This window comes from Osmia bicornis, chromosome 4 (genome assembly GCF_907164935.1).
Source record: "Osmia bicornis bicornis chromosome 4, iOsmBic2.1, whole genome shotgun sequence".
Lineage (NCBI taxonomy): Eukaryota > Metazoa > Arthropoda > Insecta > Hymenoptera > Megachilidae > Osmia > Osmia bicornis.
The window spans coordinates 9,705,908-9,724,534 of record NC_060219.1 but is presented as its reverse complement, the minus strand read 5'-3'; the positions used below and the strand labels follow the sequence as shown (position 1 = coordinate 9,724,534).

General features: G+C 32.8%; 1 protein-coding gene across 4 annotated transcripts; it reads right to left on the bottom strand.

Moving 5' to 3' along the window:
- Positions 1-10,312: 10,312 nt before the first annotated feature.
- Positions 10,313-18,521, bottom strand: LOC114874760 (DENN domain-containing protein Crag). Of its 4 annotated transcripts, none has more exons than XM_029184344.2 (20): positions 17,701-18,521; positions 17,121-17,269; positions 16,701-17,034; positions 15,926-16,528; positions 15,229-15,809; positions 14,914-15,154; positions 14,584-14,854; positions 14,425-14,516; positions 14,082-14,332; positions 13,735-13,905; positions 13,518-13,646; positions 13,195-13,444; positions 12,959-13,103; positions 12,699-12,899; positions 12,394-12,618; positions 12,072-12,316; positions 11,737-11,995; positions 11,273-11,671; positions 11,018-11,187; positions 10,313-10,946 (listed from the first exon to the last, which is right to left on the bottom strand). In XM_029184344.2, exons 3-20 carry the CDS (start codon positions 17,026-17,028, stop codon positions 10,810-10,812), a joined length of 4,698 nt encoding a protein of 1,565 aa, XP_029040177.2. In that variant the 5' UTR covers positions 17,029-17,034; positions 17,121-17,269; positions 17,701-18,521; the 3' UTR covers positions 10,313-10,809. The 4 variants fall into 4 exon arrangements, with proteins under 4 accessions (XP_029040177.2, XP_029040179.2, XP_029040178.2 ...); XM_029184346.2 differs by having other exon boundaries at positions 17,918-18,521; XM_029184345.2 differs by lacking the exon at positions 17,701-18,521 and adding an exon at positions 17,371-17,586.
- Positions 18,522-18,627: the final 106 nt, after the last annotated feature.

Sequence of the window (18,627 nt, the reverse complement as noted above, 5' to 3'; positions counted from 1 at the left end):
ATGTGACAATGCGACCCGTTTATTGAGTCTCCTTTTAACGTCATCGAGGCGATTTCGAGTTGCATCCACCGGAAGTGCCGATGCGAAAATCTACGCATGGACACCTCCTCCTCTCTTTCTATTTCCCTTCCTCTTCTGGTCCGTCTCTACCACCTTCGACTGTACCACTTTCATTTTGCTTTAAAAAACCAGAAGAAAAGATAAAGGGTGTAGAACGAAAAGTGCCAGCTGAAGAGAGGACATGAATGGTTTCTTCGTATCGTTATCGTTTATTATGGAAGGGATGAGGTTAGTCATTCTTGTACAATTTACATTTTTGAATTAATGAAAAGAAAAAAACTGATTCCAGAATAATGAGTAATTTTTTGATACCATTTAAATTAATTATTTTTATTGCTCGAATAAAAGATTACTCGTTGTTCTATGTAGAATAAATTTACTTTATTTTTCATTTTTATTCGAGATTATTTGTTGTCTTTGATTACTTGCAATTTAACGCGTCGGACTACACATGGCCCTTTTCACTGTGGCTGACTAGATACGGGTATTTCTACTGTGGCTGACTAGACACGGATATTTCTACTGTTGCGATCAACATGTTCACGCGTCCTCCAGTAGAAACAGACGTGTATAGTATAACACAGTGCAATTGTAATTATTCAGAATACAATCGCTTCATTTTCCAATTTCAAATTTTCACTTGCTACTTAGAGTATTGTTGAATTTGATTTTTCTTCTAACTATTTCATTGTGATGCTAGTCATTAGTAACACCCACAGCATTCACTGTCTTAATAAGGGCTTTTAAATTGAAGCTAGAATCAGAAAATTTCCTAGGTATATCAGGACTGAAAACTGAAAACTAATTGTAAGATTTAATAATAAATTATATTATAGCATTGAGATTCAGCTTGTCTAAAGTAGACATAAGTAGTACTAATATCTATAAAATTTTAACCAGGTTCATTTTTGAATATAAAAAACAAAATATCAAGGTGCCCATGAAATATTATAAGAATTGAATTTGAAACACCACCCCCTGACACGAGGGATGGGTTCATCTTTAAGAATGTAATATAGAAACGATGGCATGCACATACATATGTACAATTATGTACACGTAGATGAAGGTATCTAAATATTCAGGGTGTACATATAAGTATATATCTTTAGATACAAAAGATAGAGTAGAGAGAGAAAGGTGGAAAGGGGTTGACGTCGAAACGAACATTGTGCGCCATAACGTAGCAATAACAGTGTTCCATTATATGTAGGTAGACCGGTGAGGGAGGAGAGGTGGTTGTGATGGTGGTGAGATTGCAAAACATGCCTAGATTAATGTTTTCTCATTCCACGGACCGCTTGTACAACCTCCATTCCCCTCACTACTGTGATTCGCTCGCCAACCGCTACCCTTTCTATGCCACGTTCCACCCCAGAATCATGGTAGCTCTGTCGCGTGACAATGAAAACTACGAATTGCATTGCGTTTCTACCTTTCCATAACTACCCCTCCCTTCCTTCTCCCTTCCATCCGCCATTCCTTCTCCTACTCCTCTTCGCCACCCTTCCTCCCCCCTTCTTCTTCACCCTTTCCTTTCCCCTTCCTTCCACTTTCTCCGTTTCTTTCTCACACGAATTTTTTAATTTACTTGCATCCAATATCTTATCTATTTATTTTTACTCTAACTGCATACTATTTTTGAAAGTCGATCGCTTGCTTATTTCAACCCTTTATCATAGTTGTTCAAAGTGTTTGCATTACAATTTTCGTATTACACCTACGTTGAAATACCTGTTGAAGAATATTAAACATTCTTATTTCAAAGAAATGAAGCGGGCATTCAGATTAATGTCCACTGGATATGTACTAGGATGGTGTAAAGATCTTCAGAGAAAGAAATTAAGTGGAAAACCACCCCTGACGTAGGACGATACAAAGTAGATCGTTTGTGATTTTTAAAGAAGTATATTCAGTGGCAAAAATCTCTTCCATTCATAAATTTTTCTTTAGTTTAAAAATATTACAGTTTGCATAATTTATCGTTAAACTTATTTTCTTCTTACAACTGTATAGAACAGTTGATAGATAATATTTTCTTCTTTTTTTGTTAGTGTAATTATTACTTTTCCATCGAAGCTTGTAAGCGCGCAATATGGAACACGTCGAATGCGTGCAATATGAAACATGTCCCATATTCGCAACCCTTTTTTCATCACTCCTACGACGTCAGAGCAATGACAAAATTATATTATACCTTAAATTCTGATGAATGATTAAAATTACTATAAATATAAATTTTATAATTTTAAATAAAATAGAACAATTTCTTAAATATAAATGTACAAGAGACAGGAAAATTATTATTTTTCATTTCTTCTTCGTGGTTAGTATCAAGCGCACTTCAGGTAGAAGAAATCTATTCATTAGTACCATCTTTTTCTGGGACTGAAGGTGAACGGGAAGGCGGGAAGTGAAGGAGAGCAGTCTGGACTCCGAGAATTCCCTTTTATTCGCATTATTATGGTAATGACACTGAAAAGCCGAAAAATGTCAGGCTTTTGTAACAGAAGGTTTGTCCGCCTGGTCCATTCATTGATTACGCCCCGTCCTCCTGTCTTTTTAGATGGAACTTGTATTTGTTGAGCAACCCTCTACAGAAAAGTTAGTGGCTATTCGTACCTTCGGACAATGTTTTCACCAGCTTCTACTAATCGGTCATAAAAAAGAAAAATGCTATACTCCACCTATCTAATTTTTATTCCATTAATGCATACGTAGGTATTTTATTCAGAAATGTGAAAAAAAATCGTGTATTTCTAATTTGATAATTTATCCTTTAATTTGCGTTTACATTATTAAAAAATTACAAAAATTATTTTAAAATGTTATCGAAACTGTAATATCTTAAAATTTGATCTATACAACGTTAAAATAAAATAATTTTATTTTTAATTTAAATTAATAAAAATTCCGACTAATTATGAGACAGACAAAACATAAAAGGGATATAAAAACCGTACTTATGCAGATTGAGGAATATATTGATGTGTAGACATTGATGCAGGTAGTCAATACAATTAGGGTTGCTGGTGGCAAAGGACTGAAACGTCTCTAGAGACTTGTATGAGCGTGTCGATTCAATCGTATAAGTCAATTACCGATAATTAGAGGATGGTTTTACGAAGAATAGAGAAATTGGATGTGCGCCTTTCTGAATCTTTGTTAATCAGTTCCATTTTGCAAAGCATCACTGCCGCAGTTCCCTCGACGACTGAATCGAGAATTCCAGGGCCGCCTATCCTTTCAGAATTTTCTCATTCTACTACGTCCAATTTCAATTTCTTAATTAAAGAAATGGATTATGCATTAACTATCTAACAAAACGTTAACATTATTATTAATTCATTAATACTGTCATTTAATTTAGTTTTCCTTTCAAAAATAGTATTTCTTCTCACAATACAATGATTACATCCATGGTGTTAGATTATTAATTTTATGTTTTATTATAGAAAAATTGTTAGAATATCGTAAACGAAAATTATTTGTCTTTTTATAAGTTAGAAAACTTATAGAGGTTGAAAACTTATTTTACAGCGATAAGTGTGTTAAACATTATAACAAATTATAATAATAATTAAAATACAACTTTCAATGATAAAAAGTTATTTTTTGTGTTAAATTCAAGATTCCAATTTTGGAAGTATTGATTAAAGTTGATGATAGTTGATGAAGAAAATGAATTATTTAAAATGCTTAGAAAGGAATTGGAATAAAGGAAAAGGGGTAAGCGAATATCAACGAAACGAAACTTCATTGCTAAATAATTTTCAGCTTATCGTGGGATTGCGGCCCTGTAGAGGGTAGATCTAGCTCAGTCCGCATCCGCAGAAGGGTGGTTTTAATTACCCCTTCCATTACTGCAAAACCAACCCCGTTAGTGGATTCATTTAGTCACATTACCAGACCACCCTTCTCCCTCTACCAATCCTCTCTTTCTCCTTCCCTGGCTCTTTCTCTTTCATTTACTCGCTAGTGGTTGGTGCATGTTTCAAACCAATATTCTGTTTCTCTTTCTGACTTCTTAATGAAACTTTCTGTGTCTTCGTATTCCATTGAACACCGAACTTACTGCAATATTTTACTTTATTATCATTTTTCTTTCTATTTTATGTATAAACAAACATTTGGAATAAATCAATGATTCAGAAGTTATTTAATTGCTACCAGTAATAGGTCAACCAAGAATTTTTAATTCAATAACATTGATTTATTTAATATCAAACCTAAAAATTGCAATACAGATTTATTTGTATTTTTTGAACCAGAAAGCAAATTTCTCAGAGAAATCAGAGAAAGAGAATCTCTGTTGGTATCACACCACCCACGAAGGTATTTTACTTTTAGCTTGATAAAATAATCTCTATTGCAATTTTTGGTAACTCTACCTAAAAAAATTTCGAGCTACAATTAACAGCCATACTTATCATAATAGCATTTAATTATGTCCTAATTAATAATCTATGGTGTTGATACAACATTATACTCGTGAAAAAGTATAAGTTGTTTATAGAACAAGGGATGTAATTTAAATATGAATAAATACAAGAGTCGATGAACGTTATTGGAAACATGTATATGGAAATACATGGGGAACAGTAATAGAGAAAGAGGTAGAAAATGGTGAAAACGAGGGAAAAGAGATGACGAAAGGAAGGTAGCAATAGAGTGGTTTCTTGTAGGGTAGAGGGTTTATACAAAATGCGGTTTTCTCGAGCAGTACCGTCTTCGAACTTCTGAAGCCGAAGGCCTTTAGCAGCCCACCCTTCAGCTAGATTGGATGCGTTTAATTACCCCTGAAATATCGTTAATTACTCGACATCCGAGCAAGTTCCGAGGCACGGTTGGAAGTTCGAAACATACGAATTTCCTTGTTTCTCATACAAACTCCGTTCCTTTTCTACCCCGATCTCTCCTGATCTCTGCTGATTCGTTGATCTACCGATCCAACTAGTAAACCGATCTATCGGATTCCCACTTTGTCCTCATTATCTGGACGGTTGCTCTTTTCATTTTACTCCTTTTCCTTCTCCCTTCACTTTTCTACAACCTATCTGATATATTTCCCGGAAGGAAATACGCTTGGATACTAGATTTACCAACCAATCGATATCACTGCCTTCAGGTTTCTTAATTTTAAATTAACAGAATTTATTAACACTATTAATTTCATTTAGCGAAGTAATTAAGAAACGTTGTTAATATTTTCAATAATTCATTTTATCCAGTGTTTGATTAGGTATGATTATTTTTATTTCTATGATGCCCGAGGTGTTAAGATGTCGACGTACATTTCATTACGTATGTAACATCAATGAGATGTCACTTAACTCGAACAGGTTAAGTAACAGAAGTAGATTACTAAACGTGATTATTTTACGATCTTATCTCATAAAAGCAACCAACCATGAATGCATGCAGGGAACAATCACAGACGGTTGCTGTCGGGACGACATGTCGATTAGTTCTTTTAATCATCCTCTTATACAGGGTGCATCATCTCTCTTTCTATTTTAATCTCCAAATTACTTTAGCTGACTTTTTGCTTGAAATATTTTCAGAATTTAAAGCTTTATAACATAAATTTTTGCATTTATTTCTTATTGCTCATATAATAATTATAAATAAAAAAAAGGGGTGAAATTTAGAAAATGAAAATTATATAGAATATAAAAATCAAAGTAAATTTATCCAATATAATGCAAATTGTTTTGTTATAAAACAAAATGATAAACAAATTAAGAGAAATGATGAAATGTAATATCGTTAAGTAATGACGCACCCTGTAAGTCAACAAAGCATGTGCGGCCTACGCGATTAGTTTTCATAGAAGATGATTTTAATGGACGCCCAACTGTTCCCCTGAGTTTTCAACAGCCCCCCTAGTAAACGACTCCCTTTTCAATTGTTTACCCTTCACCACCAATCCCTCTGTCCTTTCTCACAATAGATCATAGATTACGTGAGAAGATTACCATTCAGATCGTGTTTTCGAACGTCCTGTTATATTCCGATTAAGAATAAAGCGTTACGAGTAATTACTCGTCAGTCAATCTAACAGAAAATCACTATAAATAAATATACAATACTACATCACTTTTATTATTATTGTTGAAACAAAAATAGTAACGTACTTAGAATTGAAACCACAGTTTTTTTTTTTTAATTGAATGGGTCAAACGTGACCCAATAATACAATTTCTTTCTTCACATTAGCAGGGAAATTTTGTATCGAATTTTTCCAAGTATTTACATAACTATTTTATTCACAATCATACCATGATCCAAAGCATATAGACCATGTAATGGTTTAGTGATTTCTGTACATACACCCCATACGTTAGCTGCACCCTCAATTACCAGATTTGAACCCCTACGAGCATTTATGGTGGGAAATTAAGAAATTGGTACGAAAAATATTATATTAAACCAAAAAGTTTTGTAGATATTGGATTCTGTATTTGAATATGTATCTTGAAAAGATCGTATTTTATTGTGTTCCTCTAGCCAACTTATTAGATACCATTTATAGGAAATAAACGAATAACGTCGGTTCGTATTCAACGACTCACTAGTTGGATTGATCAGGGTTGAGAATCTATTCAGTGGCATATATTAAAAAATCAAAGATGCGAAGTACAGTAGGGCGATGCAATCATCGAACCGCAACGAATCATTATTTCCATCTCAATTAATATTTTAATCAAGCCTCTGCACACCACGTTGTTCCATTTATGGCTTCGTTAATGTTCGTTTAACCATTCTCTTAGGGTATACATACCGCGACCTCCTATTTGTATAATGCTAATGAGAATAATAAAATTAATTAACAAATAATAGAGGTAACTTGTTAAAAGAAAAAAAAGAAAAGGAAATTAATAGTTCAATGGGGTTAAAATCTATGAATTAGGGAATGAAGGATTAGTAATTATGAAATAATAATTATTCGAAAATGAATTTTTGTTGAAAAATAATTTTTACAGTTCTGAATGAATAAAAGATAATTAATTGAAGCGAATATAACGGGAAGAAAGAAAAGTAGAAAAGGGAGTAAGAAGAACAAGGAAAATTCCTATTGGACTCTTGTTTTCTGGAAGAACGACTCGTGAATCTCAGTTTCCCAACGAAGCTACCAATTCTAAGCATCTAGAGACGAAAAGCAACTATGGTAGGAGGCCAGACGCGGCGATCAGTTCGAACAATACCCATTGTCCAGCATATCATTTTCACGATTTTCCATCGGTCGACTTTCAACCGAGGAAGACTTCGTTCAGAGCCACCGATGAATATCGTTCCTCGATTTTCACTACCGCTATCGTACCAGCACCTTCTCGTTTCTCTTTGGTAGATCACTCGAGCGGATAAAACGAACACAATGCCTTTTGTTTCTCATCTTCAACGCCTATCGATGCGGGGATTCGTCATCCTCGAGAAATTGATTTTTTGATCAGGTTTTGCGATCCTTCTTTTCATTTGACGAAAAAAAAATGAAGAAGAAGAAGAAGAAGAAAAAATGATTCTTCCCCCAAAAAAGGTACCTGTTGTACCAATTCTACTTTCCATCCAAATTTGAATGGATTCGTTGATTGAAATAATTAATAATTCTATTTGACTATCCGTGGTAGGTGAAAAAACGAAAAAAAAAAAAAAGAAACAGGAGGGGAAAAAATTTGTCTTCTCCCGAAACTCTGAACTGACAAGTAATCATAATTTCGACAGAGTCAGTAGTATTCAGAGTTTGAGATACATAATAAGCCTGAGGCTGCGTTCACATCACAGAGAGACAGTCCGATACGAGTGAGTAGGTACATTATACAAACGGAATATCTACCCCAACCTACGCCAACCTACCCGTTGGCATCAAACCAACTACAACTATTATCACCGTTACCGCCACTACTCACCCTCTTATTGCGTGACTTTATCCTTGAGAGGTATTCCCACTATCTACTGGGTGATTTTTCACGAAACATTCCATTTAATCATCATCTCTTCGATTCTTTTATACTTCCCTTACAGAATGGATCATTTTTATTATGGGAAAGTCCTGAAGACAAAGTGATCTGGAAAAAAATAATAATTTTACTGCTACATACTGCTCCTTGAAATAAATATAACATTGTCCTGATTACTTATTTCCATAAAATCATAAATAACAGAGATATTTAGGTATTCCCATTTAAATGGTACACCCTGTATTTTTAATTTATTATAAATAATAAGAAATGATGATTTGAAGATTAATCACCCGTTAGATACGCCTATAGATATACTGATACGACAAAGAATTGATACGTTCCTTTCGTAAACGTCTCTCTTTTCTTCTTTCTCTTACTCCTTTTCGAGCAAGAGTACCGATAGATCGACAATGGAGCACATCTGTAGGTACCACGAAACAATGGCTGCCGCGATTGTGGAACCTATTGCGGATAGTATTCCATAATATACCCTGTTGTTTCTGCTCCCGCGGATAGTGCTTCCAGCACGCTCGATGAAAATATATGGCCCTCTTTCCAAAGTTTAGATTGACACTAGGTACAATTACTATCTACTAAAATAATTTTTCTTCGTATTTTATTTACTTCTAATTCTTTTGTTGTTAGCTCTTAATTACGTTCATTATTACATTTTTATATTTAAGTTCAAATTTGTCAGATAATTGTTAATAATTATATTTGTGATTACTGATTGTTTATAAATGTTTCTTTAGATAGAATGGGTTGTACGGTTTAACGAAGAAAATATGTTGATAGAAAATTCTTCTTTCCTATGTCATTTTTTAAAAACATTAATCAGAGCAATAAAACGCATGGTGGCCCAAAACACCACTGCGAAACCCAAAGGGGTTCCCATTTTCAACCCTTACTGTGATATGGGCAGGTACCACCTTATTGGAAAAGATGATGACCGGTCGTTCTAAGGAAGGAAGGCAGGTATTTTTTCCTTTGCATACCACTCCATAGTGCTTTTCGATAAGGTGGGAAAGATGCACGAAATCCCCGCCTCTTGAGGCACCTGTCGTTTGTAGACCCCAAGTACCACTTTCGGTTAAAGAGGGAAAAGTCCTAAGTCCTAAAGTGAGATAAAGTTAGCAGTTACCCTGCACATTTTGTGCTGATAAAAAACTCATTTATGTAAAATACCATAACTGACTTTTATTTATGTTTTACATTTATAATTTAATAATGAACGAATATACAATATTAATATTGTACAAAGTTCATACTGAAAAGTGCATAGCATCGTTGAATTATACATTAAATTTTTAAGGATCAATGTATTGTACAGTATCGAGCATGGATAGACTTTTTTAGAGAAAATGGGGATACCATTCCCCCATAGGTTTTCAAGTCCTCAGCTCTTCTTCACAGTATTTCCGTTCTACCCTTTAGGTGGCCCCAAGGAGAATGATGATGGGAAAGGGTCTCACATATAATAGATCACTTTTTTTTAAATCACTTTTAATATTAATATCGTTAAAATTAAGATTTTGAGAATTTCTGCACCCTCTGTAATGGTATTTTCTCCAGGGAAGTCTACTCGAGACTGTTCAATCTATCCTAAGCAAAGAAACGTTTTTATAGATATCAGGTACATAATACATTCTATTATTGTAGTTTTATTTTTGAAAAGTAATATTTAGTAAAAAAAGCTAATATTTATTTTATTGCACTTATTTGCAATTAAAACTGGATGCATTATATATAATTAAATTATAACAAACATTCTATTAATTAGTAAATTTTTCATATTTTTCAAATAAACATTATAAATATATGAAAATGGTAAAAAATTGTTAAATATTTAAATGATCGAAAATTCTTTGTAAAATAAAATTATTATCTATAGGTGGCAGACACGGATGAGATCAAATTAAATATCCACTTTTAATTGCAAATAATTCTATTATATTTTGAACAATAGTGAAATTTCTTAATTTACAAATACAATGCAACACTTGCAAAGCATGAAAAATTTCATATAGCAAATGAAAATCGATGCCATAAATATAAATAGCACTTTTCATTGTGAACATGTAAGATCATAATTTAATTACTGGTCGTGCATTTTTCGATTGTTCCGCTTATGGGTATAAGAAAATGAACAATATCTTCTGTAAGGTATTATGTAAATGGACTTCAGCTTGGACAATAGATTCCGCTATACGTTCTTTCCTTTAAAACTCAATTATAGTCATCCAATCAATATGTGACGACGAAAACATTAGCAGAAATATGACGATATAATCCATACGTTAAAAATGATGTATTTCTTGTCACCATGCAGCAACAATTGAATTTATAGTTTCTCAATGAAATCAGGTTCTTTGGTACTGAACGATTTTCATTATCGCATATATATGTACCACTATGAATATTCACATTATAATAAACTAAATATGTACGCAACTTAGTTTCTAAATAAAAAACGTGTTGATAGTAATAGCATACTTTAAATATGAAAGAAAGTACATTTCATAATGAAATACATAACATTTGTCAACGTCATTAAAAATTTCATTTCTCCGATTTCTTCTTGACGGAAAAGAAAGATCAATATCTGAAAAATTCAGTGGCTTTCATTCAAAAATAATAACTATTCAACATGTACCTAAAAAGTGTTATTCACCACTAATTTTGACTTTTACAATTACAACTCAGACTTACACAAATAAATCTGCGATACTTCTTACGAATGTACTATTCATTCTTACAATATGTTACATCATTGTCATCAATTTGAATTTTATACACTTAATTGCTTAAAATAGTGTCTGCAGAACACTGACATCGTTGAGGGCGGAGCATCGATTTTACATAACAGCTTCTCTTCCTTTTCCGTTAATCTCTCTAACGATAGCGAATATTCTTTGTCGAATACACCTACAACACACGAATGATGAAAAAAGGGATAATTAACCTGTTTCACTGTCATTCGATAGTTAAGAACCTACCTTGATCAATATTTCCTCTACCCAAAACGGTAAATGCCAAAAACAAAATATCCCGATATATAGAAAATAGAGATTGATCAGCTGGATTTTTACTTCTTTCTAAGGCCACTCTTTTTATAGGTTCCGCTAAATCATTTCGGCGAACGTAGGTAATCACTGACTGCATTAAACTGAAAGAAAAAAATATATATACTGTTTATATATTTTTGCTCAAAGAATAAAAGGAATCACGGGGTAGGAATGACTTTAATTTACCTTTTATCTACATTATTCAACTTCCACTGGAGGTACATAGGCAAGCGATCCATGTGAAGTCTTTCGGTATCCCACATAGTTTTCACACCCACCGCGTTATAATTAATCTGTTCCTTCTTTTTATCATTACCCAACCACAAATCCGGAAGGTGACTCGATAAATTAATTCTTTCGAAATACCATATAAGATTCCAGTATACTATTGGATGTTCGTCGATAAATTTATGCTTTGTAAGACACGTGTCACCTTCTTGACTTAAAACACTTTCTAGCTCCTTCCTTAAAACTAGAGGATTCAAGTAGGGTACTGTGATGGGTTCTAATAATTCTTTTGGTTTATCCAAAAGTTCAACTAACGCTCCCATTAGAGGATCATTTTTCTTTTCATTTTCTTCACATCTTTAGAAATATAAATAATATAACATGTATAATATCAAATACATAATATGATAGATTTTACGTACCTGTAATCCAATATCGTTATAGTAAGTAGAGGTACTGTTGCTTTATCGCAATACTGACAAACCGTATTTAAATTTGAATCCTCCGGTTGCCAACCAGCCATTATTTCCTCGTCGTAGAGTATAGATGCACATTGATGACATCTACTTGCACTAGATAGTACGAGTTCAATAGCAATTCGTTCATCTAGTTCTCTAGAACCTTTTGGATATAAACTCTCCGCCAAATCATATAATGTATAAGAATCTAAATTTCCATCTCCTGTTTCAGTAAAATAATATTTCGTTTAGAAACACATAAAGTATACGGAAAAAGTAACATTTGGAACTTTACGAACCAGACATTCTAAGCGGTTCATTTCTATCCTGTATAGATCCATCGGTCATGGAATCTAAAGATTCGTGTGATGCCCCGTGCATTATTTTATATTCCCGTTCCTTAAGTTTTACAGGTGTGCTTGTCGCAGAAATTGCCTCTTTAATTTCGTCAAACTTTTTTACCACAGTTGTAGCAGCAGACTTTAGACTACTTAAACCACCGAGTATTATTTCATTAGATTTCTTTCCCGTTATACTTGTGGAACTGTAATAAACATCTTTAATAAGACTTTTGTCCGGAGTTGGCCAGCTTCTGTAGCTTAATAAATAAACTTGTCTTACCCAAAACTCAGTTTCAGACTTGAACCCAGACTTGAAAGACTCGAAGTAACACTATCTTTCTGGGACCAAATGCTACTTATTTCTAATCTTTCCCGTTCCTTGTCTTGTTCACCTTGCTGTGCTACGGAATGCGGCATTGTTTCACTCCTCTGCAACTGACCACCTATTGCTACACCAGCTTCATCTACTGTTTGATGAAACGTCGCACTACGTGGTAAGATACTACTGCAAAGTTATGATATATTGTGAAAAATATGAAAGGAATTAAATTGATTAAAAACCCAAGTAAAAACTTAAAAATATACCTTCGAAATAAAAGGGGACCCCCTGGTCGTTCCTCAACGTTGTTGAAGATAGTCAAAGTACACGTTGAACAATTTGAATCATTCTCTTCGGAAGGTGAAACAACTGGTGTTTCGTCGTTCATTAAAGCACCCAATGGGTCATTTTCTGTAACTGGTGTACGAATCGGACTTTTCAGCGGAGATTCCATATTCCGAATCATTCTAGAAAAGAAAGGAATATAACCAACACGATATTCAAATAATCTTTTTTATATAATTACCTTTGATTCAATTGTATATTATCCAATTCTTCTGTTTGTATAACATTTAACGCTGAATCCTTAACGATACTATTCTGACGAGGGAGCTTCTTTATTTCAAATGGTCCATAGTCTGGCAAATCTGAGACGGAACTGCCTTTAGTAGCTATCATCGATTAAAGTAAAATAATAAAATAAAAATCTACTTCTAAAGAAAAAAAAAAAAGGATATTGAAATAACTTAAAATAATACTTACAATCACTATGCGCGGCCTCGGTGTCTTGAGAATGAGAACTATCAAGACTAGACCTAGAAAATGCATGTTCCATACTTGCATTTTTGCCATCTATAGCTAATAATTCTGCATTTGAACTTAATCTTCTTCTTGCACTTCTTTTACCAGCACGTTTAAATAAAGCTGCTCCGACAATAGCGTTTCGCAATTTATTCCACATCAACTGACTGGAATTTGTCATATCAGATGGCCAAGTTGCTTCCAGTACAGCCTATAATAATAAAGAGAATGATATTCCGGATAGGATAAAATCGAAATTTTTGTAAAGAGAAAAAAAATTGAACCTTGTTATAAAATCCATAAGTAAGAGCATTTGGTTGAACGCCACTACGTTTCATATGAAATAATAATTTTACTGCTAGAACAGGCTGTCCATAAACACCGCACAGTTGCATCATAGCTCTATAGCAAACCTAAAATTGATACCTTATACGGTAAGATTCGTTAACAAAGTTTAATGATTAAACAGTTATTTAAATATGTGAGAATAAAAAAATTTACTTCTTCGATAGGATCAAGGTGTAATTTTGGCATTTTAACTAATAGATCGTAAGCTTGATGTAAAATTGTAGCCGGCTGATTGGAAACTTGTAACATAGCTGGTAAATGCAGGAACCAAAGACTATAACAAGTGCCGAGTAGACATCTGCCCCACCTATCTGGCATTGCTGCCTAAAAGCACGAGATAAGTATTTTAAACATATTTATCAATAATACAGCACCTTATCACCTCCATTACAGGCACCCAACTGTACCTTCAATGAGTACTGTAAATGGTAATCACCAACGATCTCCACACTATTCAAGATTAACAAATGAAAATTAATTTTAAAAAGTACTTTGATTACCTGTTTACGCGCCATCCTTTGCGCCACTTTAATTTCATGCTTGGTTCTGCGTGCCATAGGACTTCCTGGTATTATTCCGAAGACACTTAAGTTCGGATTTTTTATGTTGAAATTTTTCAATGGTCTTATTAGTTCGGGATTTAATTTAAACGTGCGATATGTTATCGGCAATTGATTCGGACCAGCTTCCGGTGGAGGTATATATACGGTTCGTTCACTATGTTGAGATTCATCCAACTCCAAAAGAGGCACTATAGAATATATTGAGCAGTATTATTAATGTTTATTAGTCTATTCTAGCAACCATATATTTTAAAATGGTTACTATTTTCTATTTTCTTACTATTTTCTTCCTCGATGCGCTCTGTACATTCGTCAAAAAACGCTAAACCAGCCATATCCATATCGGATACAAAGCTTGTCTCTTCTATAAACCTGAATCAAATATTGCAAATGAAAAATGAACGATATAAAAATTTTCTCATGTAATAAAACAATATACCTTATAAACATCTGAGTCTTCACTAACATACTATAAAATTTTGCATGAGCCTTATCTCGGCTTCTGAGAAACGCTTGTATGTTAAACAAACTGGTTGGATCAGTAGAACCAACAGTTGGAGCTTTTGTAATCGGCAATAAAAAAGCACGATATCCTTTTAATACCGTAGCAGTGAATCTTAAAAAAGCATCCTGAATCTCGAGTTCTATAGCTTGTTCTTTTCGTTTTAGCTGAAAGTCTTTGTCAACACTGAATTCCTCGTCATCTGTATCTAAAAATTAAATCAAACGATCATCGAAAAGAAAAACAACAATAACAATAGCAAATTACCTTTCATAGATGAATATCTCTTTCCCAAAGAAATCAATTCCGAATAAAGATGATCCAGACAGTTTCTAAGTTGCCTGGCTGCTTTTTTAGGCAATAATTTCACATTTAAATATTTCTTGTCGTCACAAATTGCAATATTGTTTGTGTCTAAATTTACACAATTAACGTCAGAGGGAGGATCGTATAAATCAAAAAATCTAGAATCAACGCCTATTAAAAACGGTAATGGTGCATGCAGAACCTACAATACAAAACATCGAATGTGTTATACTGTATCTGTTGTTTATCAATTGGCGAGGTATAAAAATATATTACCTCAGCTAAACCTAATGGGCACAAAGGTATATATGGACATTGCCATTTAAATGGGAATAGTATCATAGCGATTGCTTCGCTTACTGATGTAAGCACATCAGGACGCAATGAATGTACAAGTATTTTCTGTTCAGTAAGGATTAACAATAATATAAGTAAACAATTGTCAGGTCCTAAATTGATGAGTAATTGTCGAAAACTGGCACCAGACCTAGGTAGCGCCAAATCTTCTGGCTGAGTCAAAACCAATCTATCATTAGCACTTAACTGTACGAAAATTCTTGGTCTTTGTGGGCTCGGAAATGGTATGTCGTACAAAAAATATGCTATATATTTCTCAATAGGAACGTTCTGCAGTTTGTTATTACACATGCTATGTAAAAACACTAAAAACTTTTCAAATGCGTCAAAAAATGGCCAATGAGACAGGATGCATATAGATTTACTTATATTCAATGATTGAGTGGCAGGATTTGTGAATTGTAACTTTTCCAACTGTGCAGAAGTAAGTTTCTTAAATATTCCAGGTTGTTTGTGTATTCTTGTTTTCAACTCCTGATAGTCAATATCTGTGTGTTCAACTGGAACAAGAAAGAAATTTTTAATAATTTAATACTCGACTGTCAAAGTCCCGCGTGTGGAGAGGAACTCGTTCAATCGGCAATATAGAGAGAGTTTACTGTATGTATGTTCATACCAGAATTCTTCATGTTCTCCATGAGTACATCAGTAAGTTGTTCGTTTTCTTTAAAATTTGAAATATCCATTTCTAATTCAAGTTCTTCATAAAACGTTATTGCCGAACCATATATCTTTTGAGCTGCATCTGCCACTGTTAAAACAAATGTTGAAAACACTGGCTTAGGTTTGCATGCAACTTTCGGCCAGCATTCAATCGTTGCACCCATCGGTAAACAAAACATTGCGACAGAATTTGGGAAGACAAAACTGCTATAATCAGCTGTCGGATATTTGAACAATATAGCAGGCTTAAATGATATTAAATTTGCCCGATTCATGGATTTCTTATAACACAAATATACGTCGCTGCCCACCATGCCTTTATTCAAATTTTTATTAATAACACAAAATGCATGTGGGGGCGTTTCTCCTTTATTTGTTAAGATGACACATATGTCTGTCACCACTAATGAATTGCATGCCATTTTATGGCTTGCGCGTCTGTATGTCACGAAAATTTTTGACGACGAATTATTCACGTTCGCTAGATGCCCTTTCGGAGTTTCCAATACCATTTCCGCATCCTGCATTATACGTTCTTTGCCATCATATATTACACCTGAAATTGTCACTTGTTATTAAATGCATACCTTGTTATAAAAAATATTTATAGTATTATTTATTTCTTAACTTTAGAACACAATGCTCAATGTTTTATAATTGATTATATGAAATCACATTATAGCGAGGAATATTTAAATCTTATACGTGACTGTTCAGGCTTATTTTACCTATATCAACTAAAGGAGGTTTGTCTCTTCCTCTTCGATAACATAAGTAACATTCATTTGTTCTTAAACTTCCATGATTTAAATCAGCAGGCAGACCTGACACAGTGTGTTCTAACACAGTATATCCTTCAGGACATTGTTCACCCAATGCTGGAAATATAATGGCAAGATCGGTAATTGGAGGTTTCATGTGCACATCTTTGACATGTGTTCCTTCTTGATACCAATCTTCTAACTTTTCATCATTTTCATTATCACTGGCAAAATCATTGTCTTGTCCAGGTAAACCAGCAATGACAAAGTAATCTGCTACCCTCCTTTCATCCATAGTTATCTAATCATTAGAATTGAGGAATGTTTACAAACTATAATATAATTTAACATATAATTCTACACAATAAATTAACAAATAATACTAACTTTAAATAATAGAAAAATCCTTCACATGGCACTTAAACAACCCTCTCCAAGCTTTTCTCATATATTTTTTAGATTATCTTTATTATTTTCTATTAAAAAATACTTTACTCAAATAATAATCTTTGAACAAATTATATTGCACAAACATCCTATAAATACAATGAAATAAGTTAATAAGTAATAGTATTAAATAATTACATATTATTATTGACTAACACTCATATTAATACAATAAAAATCATTGGGTTACCTTTTAAAATTTACATTTAATTCAATCATTCCATTTTTTCTCTCATTAATTTCTTTGAATGTTTTCAAGGTTAGTATTTATAGAAACACCACATTTAAATTTTGAGAAAAATAATAATACATTTGTACACGTATTTACACTATATTTACAATTATTTTGTTAGAAACATATTTTTTTCAAGTGTACAATTTAATACATACTGATTTAAATTGTTTATGAGTTACTCTACACAAAATTATGAAATAAGTATTTTTTTTTATTTGTTAATCAAGAGAAAAGGTTTTAAAATAAATAACAAATTACAAAAGATTACAATAATATTGATAATACTTGCAGTTGTTCACAATACTTTATACAATAATCACAACAAAACGTTTTCAACAATTCGATTTGAAAGTTAAATATTTCTAGGTTATGTGTCATACCAACTACCTTACATATACGTTTACTCTAATCAGGGGAGACGTTATTGAAATGTGACGCAAACTTTCTACTGAAAACACTTTTTTTGTAGATTAAATTTTTATAAGATTTTAAATACACGTACCAGAAGATTCAACTAAACATTGAAAAAAGAGATTGAACATAAATTTGTATCACAAATTACACAAATACGAAATGTTTAAATTAAGAAATATCGTATGCCTGTGTTTGGTACAATAAGTGAATTAGATCTATTATTATTTTTTCTTTGAAGGAATATATATGCAAGTAATTTTTACATTTATATTAACTCTTTGAAGTCTCAGGTATACAATACTTATTATTAAGTGCCGTGAATGTATATTAATGAACCTTCTGTTGAATATTAACGAGTTATTAAATTAAATGCGGGTAACACTTATACCTACGCAGATTTCAACACTTTTTTGTTAAAATCATGCAAAAACAGCTTTTAAAATAAAATTAATGACGTAATGTTTTTGTACTAACATAAGAGTAAACAATCTTTCTAAACAAATAACATATTTAATATAGGGTATATTTTTATTTATTATAGATATCACATAATTCTATGTACACAAATATGATTTGTTCATATGTAAAAAATTTGTGTATGGCTTATGTAACACGATGTATGTAAATGTCACTAATAAAACATTCAAATTCTCGATAAACAAATAAAGAATAACCATTTACAATGAAAACATTAGGATTTAATTTGTGGTTAGGTATTTACTTGCCAAATTATTAACAAAACATTACAAAAGTTTGAATAGTAAAAATATCAAAAAAGAAAAGTTTATAATGATTTGT